Genomic DNA, 12608 nt, shown 5'->3' with positions numbered 1-12608 from the left:
CAAATAGACCACTTGCATCACTAACTTCTCTTGCTGGTTTCTCACCACCACAGCTCTGCACCTCCATTAGCCTGGCTCAGTTTCTCACCCTTTTTGTATTTCTGCTATTAAATAGAAACAGTCTTGGCTTAAAGTCATAACTGCAAAACTCAGTCTAATAGCAAGAAAAGAAAACAAAAGCTTATTTTTACATCTTCTGTATCAGTTCAGTTTTGTCCTACACTGTTAAGCAATAGAGCTTAAGGTTTTGCATCTGAAGTACCGGAGTCATCTGCATCTTTTGCTTAAATCCAGATTCCACAATGGGAAATTTCAGCCTTTTGGAAAAAACAGCTGAAATGCAGATCAAGAAGGAAGGGAAGGAACAGCAAATGGATTGAAACAAACAGGATTACAGTACTGACTACAAAAATGATGCGACTATCTAAAATAAAGCAGACCATCCGAGCAGTACTTGACTAGAATACAGACAGCCTCCATAATTTTTGCATCTGTTTTCTTATGATGAACGCACAAACCTTATCTCGTCCCAATTAGGTACTTCACATAACTCTGTTGCTTTTGCCAGCATAATTTACCCAGAACACTAAATTAGCCTCACACACACACACACACACAAAAAAAAAAACAACAAAAAACATGTAATTTGTCTGGTAATTATATGTTTCTGTAACTCCTAAAAGCAACTCATTACAGAAATGTTGTGCGTTTAGAACAGATTACCTTAATTCTATTTTCTGTTTATCCAATTATAACTGTCGTTCCTAATTGTATTGTAAATTGTGTTGAGCTGGAAGGTAGCTATAAAATCCTCGCTCTTTCCTCTTTCGTAGCGGCTTTACATATGCAATGTGTTTCCACCAGGCACAAAATCAATGTAGTGAAAACAAAGCAATCCTATTGTGAATTCTGGTCATGGGGAGAGGCAAACTGGTAAACATGAACGGTCAAAAGTTGGTGCTGACAGAATTACAGGCACAGAGTCCTGAACCAAAAGCTGGGAAGATAAGAAATAAATGCTGTGAGGAAAGGGATACTCAACAAAAAGAAGAGCATCTTCCCACTCCACAATCCCTCGAATGAAACATTTATAGAAGCATCCTGCTCCGAGATGCACAAAAGCAGGCTATAAATAAATAGCTGAGCACAGCACAGCACCATGCCAATAGCAGGGCTGGTGCTCCCGGCCGCGCTGCAGCAGGTGACCAGCCTGCAATGTGGGAACAGCCAGCCATCCTCTGTGCAGGCCTGGGATCAAATCATGTGCTGAAATTGCAGTGAGGATAGAAAGCCTAAACCACTGACCAGTGAGTCAGCTGGTGGTGAAGAAACTCCCTGAGAGAGATTACTCCAAGCCTGACATTAAGGTACGCACCACTTTAAAGATGAAAAGTACATGGCCTCCTAGACAGATTTCCCTTTTCAAATCAGATCATCATCCAGGCTACTTAAAGACTAGTGATATATATAATACTGCTAGGAGAACACACTGCCTCCAGCCAGACCCACACACCAACTACTGCTCCATGTAAGCTCCTTCCTGAATCATAGAATCATAGAATCCCAAGGTTGGAAAGGACCTACAAGATCATCTAGTCCAACCATCCTCCCATTATCGTAGCTACAGCAAACCACTAAACCATCTCTTCTAGCTCCTCATCCAGATGCCTCTTGAACACTGCCAGGGATGGCAATTCCACCATCTGCCTGGGCAGCCATTCCAGCCCCTGACCACTCTCTGAGAGAGAAAGTTCCTTCTTATGTCTAGTCTAAACCTCTTCTGGTACAACTTGCAGCCACTTCCTCTGGCCATCAATGTGCTTTCACACAAAATATTAAAAGCACAAACGTGGAATTTATTTTCTCATTCTCTCTACCTTCACTATTAGAATCTGGACGAAAGCTGAGAGGAGAATGTACATGTATACTATAAGCCACAGGTGTAGCTTTCTCAAGCCAGAGCATTCCTAAATGTGAAGCAAAAGGTTTTCCAAGAAACAGAACTTGTTTAGGAGCTGTATAGAAAATACATCACCTTCCACAGCCCTCCAGTATGCATCTTGGTGCTTCACAGTCTGAAGGTACCAAAGTAGTCCAAAAAGGGGACGACTACCATTCATAGAATAATTTAAGCTGGAAGGGACCCAGTCCAACTCCCCTGCAATGAACAGGTATACCTAAATCTCAGTCAGGTTGTTCAGGGCATTTCCAATGTTGGTTAATCCTGTTATACGTTCTCCATCCGATCATATACAATCACATGGAGATGTTTTGGTCTCCCCACAAAAGCCCAAAGCCTTTCCTCCTGAGGTTGATGGAAGACACACCTTAATCCAACTTTGCTGACTCTTTGGAGCCACTAGACTTCACACAGGTCTCTGTCTGGAGAAGCCCAGAGGCGGCAGAACCATCTCCTGGGCACTCAGTATATACAGAGCGTCTAGCTTACACACCTCAAGAGCATGGGGCTCTTCTCCTGAGAACATTAAGTGTAAATCAAATATAAATAGCCAATGATGCCGCTACGGTTTTATTAATTTCAGTGAAGGAGGAAAGAAAATATCTCAGGGATTTAAACAAACAATATGGTGACAGATGGCGTGGAGACAATCCAGGCTGGGCTCCCTCAATAAATTGCACACAACTTTATAGCTCCAGGAGAGGCAGAATGGGGCTGGGAGGAGGGCAGAGCTGGCCCAGATGACCCCCAGTTTCTGACAAACAAAACCAGTCCCAGACTGCAGACTCTGCTCATCTGCAACATGTTCTGTACCATCACTGATGTCAACAGCTCTATCGAGGACATCCTCCAAGCAAGTGCAAAATTGTATCATTCATTAAAAAAAAAACACAAAAAAACAAAGAATTCTTCACATTCAACTGTTAGCTCAAATAGCTCAAATAGGTGGCAAATACAAAGGACTACTAAACTACTTATTCAAGTAATCTAAGCAAGTTCTCAAAAACAATTAATAGAAAAGATGTTAAAAATGTTTTTTTTATATGATACCAATGCCCTTCTGTTCTTTCACTGCATAATTTTATTAGGATGAATATTTTCAAGCAGAATCAGATATATTCTGATTACCAGAAGCGCCTTATGTGAGTTATAATAGTCCCATTATTATTTTGTAGCTTAAAGGAAATCATTTCAGGTTTTATGTTGGAGAATGCTCTTGGAAAAAAATAAAACAAGAATCTAAAGATGCCACCAAGAATTTCTGCAAGCAGAAAATTATGCTGAAGGCCTGGTGTCCTACTTTCCCCTGCTTGGGAGCTGGCTGTGTTAGAATTTCCCATAGGCAGGCAATAGCTTAGAAGGATGCATGGACAATCTAGACATTCACTTACTGGCAGTTTTAAGATGTTAGATGCTCAAAACACACGGAGGCATTTATGGATTCCTGTTTTCAAGAACAGACAGTATGAAGAGAAAGAAAACGATACCTTTGAGACAAAAATATATTACACTTACTGCAAATAAGATTAAGTCCCAATGAAGCCAATCACTGCACTCTGCTACATAGGAGCAGTTTATAGGATCCCATCCTGCAGCCTGGGCTCAACTACAACACTGCAAACTGAAGCAAGCTGAAAATAGGACCTTGCCCACACCTCAGCCACCTCAAAAGCCAGGTAAGCTCTAGGATACGGTGCTGAGCAAAAGATTTCTACTTACTACAACCTGCTTGCTAGTTTTTGAAGACATCGGGAATTTCTGTCACTGTTTTCTTTCTGCTTGGATAAATGACTCCAAGTTTGTCTCCCTTTGTCTCCCAGAGACACAGTTCAAAGCTCACTCACAGTATTCCAGGAAATCCATCACACTTTCCTTCATCAAACTAAGGAGGAAAAATGAGGGAAATACAACCGTCTTCAAACAGGAAAATCCTTCAGCAAAATTAGGAGAGAGCGGGAGAGAAACAGCAAGAAAGCAAGGCACATCATGGTATAATGCTCCCTCAAGTTCGGAGGCACAGCTCGAAGTAGCAAACACTGCAGCAAACACTGTTAAACTCCACTTTCCCACAGCCATGGCAGCACAAGCGCAGCAATGCAAAGCAACACACTGCATCCTAACCACCTCGCGCTCACTGAGCGTTGGCTCCAGGTAAAGAAAAGCACAGGAAATTGAATCCAGTCCATATGCCCCAGTGAGACAGATTTCAAGCACGTTTTTAACCATTTAATTACAAGCAGTCACAGCACATGCCTGTAAAAGGTACAACTGTGGATCACACGTTCAGTTTCGGGCTCCCCGCATACAACCACCACCTCCTCTCAGCAAGTCCAAAGGCTGCAAGGAAAGGCCGAAGAAATGGAGGTCTGCTGGGAATGGGGCAGGTAAGGACAGGTGTCTAAAAGTCAGACTCACAGCAAAAAAAGAGGTGATGGTCACATTACAGAGGGAAACACTAATGAGATATAACAAAAATATTCGTGCAGTGAGAATTTAAGTACTGGAACTGATGGACTGTTGTATCTAAATCCATGGAGGTGCTCTGAGCCAGACTGGAGAAGGCCGTGAAGGACTGACCCAACACTGTAGCTCACTCGTTGACAAGTGGGACTTGGGTTGGGCACCCCCAAAGATCCCCCTGATTTCTGTTATTCTGCCCTTCTGTGTTCACTGCTGGGAACAAGGCAGATAAAAGGAAAGCAGGAGATGGTGGTAGGTGCAGAATAGATTTTATACCAAACAATGAAGGAAAGTGTTAATTGACAGTGTTCATTCATCAGCACAGAGAATAATGAAGAATTATAATTTCACCATATTATTTCCTGGGATATCAAAGATTTATTTTAACAATTCTTAGGCTGTTTCAAGAAGCGTCACTTTTTAATGGCCCTAAAGGAAACCTGCCCTCACCTTTAGCGCTGCTCAGCTACACGCACACCTTCACCACAATAAAATGCTTCCAGTTTTTGTGTCTTTCAGAGAGGTTTCCAGTGAGAAGTTAGACTCCGTTTTGAAACATGCAGAAGTACCACAGTTCAGAGATGCTCAGTGCTCACAGGTGCTTTTATAACACAGGCGGCTTCTTGCCACTTCTGAAGGAAACAAATCCTTTGTTATTGTAGCGGAACCAACCATAATGTTCTGTCTTAGGAATCTTAATTGCAATTATTATAATAAAAGCACGTGGTGGAACAAACGTAACTAAGTTTAAAATCAAACGCTGAAGTCAGTGTTTGGTTTGAGATCTCAAATATGAGATGAATAAAGAGCCAGCCTGTAAGCAGCTTCCTCTCAGGGCTGCCGACGCACAGCAGGTTGGCACACATGGCCCAGACACAATCCTCATCTTGTTGCAGTGCACTGTCTCAAATCTGAACATTGCCTGAGCCCACAGAAGAACTCGGGATCAAAGCCCAGGAGCAGCTCATGGCAGAAGGATTGCTGCCAGCAGCAGGTGACAGTGCTGGTGACAAGCAAAGCATGTGCTGCTGTCCAGGGCAGCTCAGCTCACATTTAGGACAGTTAGGCATCGTGCAAGTACTGAATTGTGCTGCCTTTGTGCCAGCCTTCTTATGGTCTACATGTGAGCAAGTACAACACATGCACACCCATTTCCATCTAAAAGCCATCTAAAACACAGTATCAGCATGATTCCACATGGAAGGAAGTGAACTACTAGAGCCACACAGTAAGGACAAATGAAATGGCCATGGATGCCAGAGGTGTGAACTCCATCCACAGGCAGGAGTGAGACCGAGCACCTTTTATGTGCGCTAGCGGTCTCAGTATGGAAGGCAAACCAGAAGACTCAATGCTGATCAGCTTTCTCACGTAAACCAGCAGCCGTGCGTTTCGACTGAAATCCTGACACCACAATGGAAGGCAGATTTAATATTTGCAGCTCTTCTCCCTCAGATTTCAACCCCTCTGCTTTTCTGACAGCACCGTGAATTTCACCTTCAGCTCCCAGGAACTCATTCCCAAATGATGGGTTAATTGAGTGACACACGGCAAGCCTTATTTCTGCGCTGTTCCAAACACAGTGCCAAGATATACTGCGCTCTGGAACAGCCAAGATAAAAATGGAGGCAATTCCAGTTTCATGAACATAAAACTCCCTCGGCCAATTCAAGCCACTAAAGACAGCTCTGTTCGATCGCCTTAACGCACAAGTGAACAATTTTGATTTCCCAAATGGAAATCTCAGAAGCCAAGATTCAGCACAGTGTTATATTATCGAATATAATAAATAAACTGCGATAACCCCCAACATCAAGGATGGTGACGTAATAGTGACAGTATTAGCACGAACGGGAACACAAAGTTAACTTCCTGAGACAGAAAAAACGCCATCGGTTTCATGTTCTAGAAGCCCCTACATACAAGTAAATAATAACCACCTATATGGGGAACATCCTGCATTCAGCTACTGAGCATTGATACTGTACGGACTTCTGCCAGTTTCATCACTCAGCTCTCCCTGGGTTCTTCCGACTCAGATGTTTTTGTATTGGTTCAGCAAGTTGAGTGACACGCATCAAATAAGAGTTCCTAAGTGTGCATGAAGCTAACTTCAGAAAGATAAAGAAATCTGTACCGTAATTTAAAAGCACATGAGATAACCATCTGTATTACTTGGCAGCTGCACTTACGTTTAAGACAGCGGTACTGACTGTAATGATCTCTGTACAAATCAAGATGTCCAGCCCATTGTTACAGAATCTCTGCTATAATTCAGCAGTTATTACTCTCACCATTGTATCACAAGTTTTAAAGGTCATTCGTGATACTGAGAGACGAAGGATCTCTTTAATAGCAGATGAATACTTTCTTTTTGCAGAGATAAAAGGGTTCAAAAGTTGAGTACAGATTTCTCAGTCATGACTGATCATTGCATCTTCCCCGCTTCTGCTCCCCCCGAGTTATGAAAGCAATTCATATTTAGATGGATACAGAGAGATCCTGAAGGACCATTCAGAAGTTATACATAAAGATGAACAATCTTTAGGGAATGAGAGAAACCTAAAGGGCACAAGTAACAAGAAATAAGTTGCAATTAACATTGCGTGGGATGCGTGCAGTGCAAGCTGCGTGCTGGAAAACCAGCAACTGACTGCCCACACAAACTCCCTTCCACACAGCACGTGCTCCTCAGCATCAGCAGGAGCTTCTCACAGACCCTCAGGCCAAGCATCTGTCCACACCAGAACGCCTTGCCCTGGGAGGTGCCACACGCTGCTTCCAAAGCAGCACCGATCACTCCGCAAGATCAAACCTACCTGCCAGTGCCAGTAAATATGTATTTTAACTGTTGCAGTGTTAAAGCAAATGAGCTGCAGACATGAGTCACCTCCGTTTGCCATTCCACAATCTCACGATGGATTATGTAAAGAAATGTTTCCCAACAAAGCAATTTGTCATTACATCCAGGACTCTGACAACGCTTTGTGGGTTTTCGTGAGCTATAGCAGGATGTTGGAAGCATCTGGTTAGTGAAAAATTAATTCAATTAATACAGTGACTGTTAAGTTTGCAAGCCTATGTAAATTATAGACCATAGCAGATCACAAGAGTTCGGTCTGATATAAATGCTCTGTTACTACTACTGTCCCTAAATACATTCATGGCTATATATACTGTTCTGCCATGCTCATAAATAATACCTGCTTATCATTTTGTGTTTTATCCCTACGATTACTTCACTGAACTGTCTGTTGCATCATCTTTGCTAGTAATTGTTTTAAGTTGATCAGCATTAGATTTGGTGGAGAGTGAAGTTTAATTAGCATCACTTTCCCAGTGGAAAGAAAATTGAGTTTCAGGTATGAACCCCCAATATCTTAAAATAGTCGATGAGGACACTGGGCTGTATGTTCTTTTCTTAAAGTAAAAAGAGATAATTCGGGGTGTTCTTACACTGAAGTGCATTAGAGTAGCAAAGGCTTTGAATAATCCTCCTACCTTATCAGCCATTATCATGGAGGCCCCGCCATGAATTCCAAGAATTGGAATAGAAGTCTGAGATGAAATAAAATCCAAAATCTGAGCTACTGCCTCCTGATCAGTGTCGTCTCCAAAAACCACTCCATGGATCTTGGTACCCGACATCAAGTCGCAAACGTGTGTTATGATGCTTTTAGGGTCAGTCTGGTTCACCAGAAGGGTGACTACATTGACATCAACGGTCAGGTCTGCTGCCATCTCCCTGGTCCAGAGAGATCTGATATCCCTCTCCGTGATATCCTTGGTCCTTCCCAGAATGACTGCAATGTTCAGGACAGGATAATTCTTCTCTGCTCCACAAACAAGATCCAAAGGTGCAAGAAGAGCTTGGAGTACCAGGAGAGCACAGCCAATTTTCCTCATCTTTGCCAGCTTTATCCCCTGTAAAAGTGATCACATTGCATGAGAAACGCAACAGAGAGGAAGAAAATATGTACTATATATCTCCAGTGAAGGTTCTAAACAGAAAGCTTCTGGGCTCCAGACAAAGCTTAGCCGCTTTTTATAACACATTCTTCATCTAGTTTCATTTCACGCTTACATCCCCTCAAAAACTTGAGTTGCAATGATCGATAGTACTGCAATTGGTCTCCCACAAGCAAGGCAACAGGAAAAATAAGAAAAAAAGCACAAGTTCAGGAGGAATAGCCATTAGCATTTCTCTTGAGTGGCAAACAAAACTGGAATGATTGAAACCATTCAAAAAAGGTGCCATCATCCTTCGCTTTAACCTTGCCTTCCTAAAGCAGGTGAGGAACAGAAGTTTATCTTCCTCTGGTGTGAATGTCTATTTAGGATTTAGTCACAGTCTGGTAGGAAGAGGTGCGTTAGCTTAAAATGAGAGAAGCAAGCCCAAGGTCTGCTGGAAAGCCCAGTCCATGTCCTCCATACATCGTACAGCATCCCAGAAACATGCTGCCTCAGTTCTGAAGATCTCTCCTCGCCAGCTGCTGTTCATGCACAGTCTACTGCATCTCTGGAACAGTTTCAGCAGTGCAATATTCTATCTTAATTCTTCTCCCTCCTCTCACACAGCGTTCACTTGAGCATCTCGGAACTGCTGATCTCGGACACAAAGTTGTCACTGGTGTTGAAGGGGAGAGTGATCCAGAAATGAGCATCACTGCATTGGTTTACTTCAGATCTTCGCTGAATCTCTGTATGGGGCTGAACAGAGGGAGATGAGCCAGAGAAGAAGTGATCTAAACTGTCTGAGGGAGGGAAAGGAGCTCTGACTCTGCAAGATCTCCCTCTGTTTCTGTGCCCCGAGGGATTTCCACCCCCACAACTGACTCGCTAACTGCAAGAGGGGAGTCCCTGTGCCACACCGAGCCAACCTTGTTGCAAAGCGTCACACAGAAAGCACCGGCAGGGCTGGCCAATCAGGGGTGGCAATTTTCAGATCTCCCCTCTCATCATGCCAACCGTATCTCCACCATCAATCAGAATCATCCGCTGCTGAAACGCACACCAATGCAAGGGCTTGCTATATCATCACCTCCAGTTGGGGCAGACTAAGAGATGAGCTTGCGAGACCATTTAACTCCAAATCTGTCCCAACGTGACTCCAAATCAAAGCGCAGCAGGCCACGTTCCCACCGCTGCAGCACCGAAGGCAGAGCGGGTTCAGCCACCTGCACAACCCGGGGATTCGAACCCGCGCTCCCGAGACCCCCCTCCCGCCCGCACCCAGCGCCCAGAGCGCCCCGCTCCCCGCCGAACGCCCACGGCTCCCGCCGCAGCGGCACCATAGCGCCCCCTCGCGGCCGCGCGGCGCCGCCCCACGTACCCAGCGCTTCAGGAGACGGAGCGGTGGCGGCAGCCGCGGGTGCCGGTGGTGCCGGTGGTGCCGGTGCTGGCGGGGCCGCCGCCGCGGGCATGTCGCGCCCCTCGGTGCCCGGGCTCACAGGCGGCCTCCGCGCCGCCGGCCGCAAGCGTGATCCCCGCCGCAGAGCGCGAGGCCCATCGCATCCCGGGAGGGCAGCTAGGCGGCCGAGACGGGCGCAGGGGGGCTGCAGACGGGGAGGAAGAGGAGAAAAGCCGTCAGTAGGGCTGGACGGTTAACGGGGAAAAATCAAATGTAATCTCACGTGGCACGTGAACCGAAATAGCGCGACTGGAAGCGATTCCGAAATGACCGGACTCAAAAGTTTCCCCCCACCCGCCCGCGTTTAGGAACGAATCCGAGCTCTCCCTACCGGAGATGCCCCCCGGAGCCCACAGCCCACCCGGGAGCGTCCCCAGCCCGGCCGGCAGCTCCCGCCTCTCCGGGGGGGCAGCGCCAGCGGCCAACTCGTCCGCACGGGCAGGAGGGGGGGCGGCTCGCGGCACGCACGGAGCGAGGAGCAGAACGGCGCGTGGGGCGAAGCTCCGGATCTTGTAAAGCACCGGTTCGTTCCCAGTTTTCCATAAACCAACCCAGGGAGGCACACAAGCTCAGCTTGCTTCGGCTTTTCATTCACCGTTCCCAGTAAATATGCACGGAGACACTTCTTAAAGCGTCCCCAGGACCCAAAGGCTCCCACCGCTGCTCAGCGCCGCACTCACCGCGTTCGCTCTCCACATCGCTCTGGGCTCGCGCTCCTCCGACTCATCTCAGCGGGTTCCTCTGCAAACAACGGAGCGGGAAATGGGTCCTCTAATGCCGGGATTCCATCCCGCGACTTGCGCCCACCGCGGTTCGTGCAAGCCCGGCAGCTCTTTATCGCCTGAAATCCCGCAGGATCAAGTTTTAGCAGAGCCATCACAACTGGGATTTGCTCTTTACTTTTGGCAGGAGGCGTTTCAATGTCTTCATGGCTTTTTTATATCTTTATTATTATTTTTGGTGGGTTTTTGTTTGTTTGTTTGTTTGTTTCCCGGCTGCTGGAAAGGCAGTTGCAACGCTGCTGCGGCAGCTCCCGCTCCGATGCTCCCCGCTCCTCCACCTCCGGTTGGACTGAACAGCGGCGCGGCCCCGAGGCGCGGCGGGTGCCACCGACGGGAGCCACCCGGCGGCCGCCGCCGGTCCCCTCCGCTCCGCCGCCCCCGGCCCCGCCGCCTTTGCCGGGGCGAAGCTGACGGGCGCCTCGTCAAAGCGAGACAAATCGCGGCTACTTTGAAGGCTCCCCCTCCCCGTTCTGCCTCTCCCAGCACCAGCGAATGAGTCAGACTCAGGCAGTCGGGGGAGGTGTCACATCGAGAACGGGAGGAAGCGCCGGGGCTGGGGCAGAAGAGCGGCAAAGTTGAGCGCTCGTCCCACGTTAACAGCCCCGGCGAGAGGCCGGTAGGCCGGGAAACCCCCCCGATCGTTCTCCTTCCTCTCGATGCAGGAGCTGTCGAAGTGAAATCCCTGCCGTGGGCTCAGGGGAGCAAACGTGGAGCGGCAGCCTCTGCGCTAAAAGCAGTCCGAAAGGCTCCAGCCCGCCGGCAGGTAGCACACAGGCGCCGTGCAGCAGCCGGCTCCGTCGGGGCGCTCCCGCTGCTCTGTGCAGCCCCGCACCCCATTCCAGGCGCTGTGCCCACGGCTGCCGCCCGCCCGGGGCAATCCCACGCCGCACGGCGCTGCCCGCTCCTCCTGCTGCACCTACCCCATGGCTCCGCTGCTTCCCCCGTTCCGGCACCCCGCTCCAGCTGCCAAAACTTATTCTCTTCTGCCGGAATAATGCACCAGCTCGCTGCCACGCAGGTGACGTCTTCTTGCACTCGCTGCTTTACAACGACACTCGTTGCTAAGCTAAACAGCTGGGACTAAGGCGGACCTGCAGCGGGACAGACCCCCCTCCAGCAGGACCTGCGGCAGAGGAGGACTTTGGGTTCGAACAGGCTGAAACCAGCCTGCCACTCCCGCCGGGCACACAAAACACGGAACTTGGTCCCCGAGGCACTTAAGCACACGTCAGTTTTACTGCTCCTGACAGTCTGTTTGTAAGAGTCCCCGGCAGTTCTATGCCTTTTCTTTCTCGAGAAACCTCGTCTCCTGACTTATTTAGAGACGACTCCCTCAGATGTCACATTAGACTTTCGAAGCAAAGCAATTAAGCAGCTACAACTGTGCCAGTTTTTAAAGTTTGATGTTTAAGTGCATCTTTGCACGTCGCCCTGATGCACGCTGCCCTCCATCCATACAGGGTAGCAGCTCCAGCCGTGCTGCCGCAGTTCCACAGGTCTGTCACAGCAGCAGCTAAACAGGGGTTGGAGACCTTCAGCATCCACCAATGCAAGTTAAATCCACAGTGGGGAACCGTGGCTCTAACATCAGCGTTTGAAATACATGGAACAATAGCCTTTAGTGTGGGAAATACTAAAAATGATGCCGCGTCTTTATAATATACTTAGTATATAACACATAATCGGTGGGCTGAATTTGGTGGCTTAAGAGACCAAGAAAAGCAAAAGTCACATTTTCGAACTTTACCAAAGCTGTGTGATTTTCACGAGTTGAAAATCAGATGTACTTGAGCATCATCTCAAATACTTGCCTCAATGATTCTTATAAAAACTCTGATCCAATACTGGAAGCACCAGGTGAATGCCCTGTCCTTGGAGACTTTCAGGGTCAGGCTGAATGGGGCTCCAAGCAATCTAGCTGAGCTGTAGGTGTCCCTGTTCATTGCAAGGGAGTGAGACCAGATGACCTTTTAGAGTCCCTTCCAACTCAAATCTG

General features: G+C 47.5%; 1 protein-coding gene across 6 annotated transcripts in view; it reads right to left on the bottom strand.

Annotated features, from left to right (window-relative positions):
- Window positions 1-11776, bottom strand: part of GRIN2A (glutamate ionotropic receptor NMDA type subunit 2A) — a 139509-nt gene extending 127733 nt beyond the window's left edge. For 2 of the 6 annotated variants that reach the window (XM_072348747.1, XM_072348752.1), the window contains exons 1-3: window positions 10511-11776; window positions 9753-9975; window positions 7922-9130 (exon numbers count right to left, since the gene is read on the bottom strand). In XM_072348747.1, coding sequence (XP_072204848.1) covers window positions 7922-8326 — 405 coding nt within the window. In that variant the 5' untranslated portion in view covers window positions 8327-9130; window positions 9753-9975; window positions 10511-11776. Of the gene's footprint in view, window positions 1-7921; window positions 9257-9752; window positions 9976-10510 lie in introns of those variants that run through there. The other 4 variants (XM_072348748.1, XM_072348750.1, XM_072348751.1 and 1 more) reach the window with 4 other exon arrangements.
- Window positions 11777-12608: the final 832 nt, after the last annotated feature.

This window comes from Excalfactoria chinensis, chromosome 14, assembly GCF_039878825.1.
Source record: "Excalfactoria chinensis isolate bCotChi1 chromosome 14, bCotChi1.hap2, whole genome shotgun sequence".
Lineage (NCBI taxonomy): Eukaryota > Metazoa > Chordata > Aves > Galliformes > Phasianidae > Excalfactoria > Excalfactoria chinensis.
This window is presented reverse-complemented; position numbering and strand designations above follow the sequence as displayed.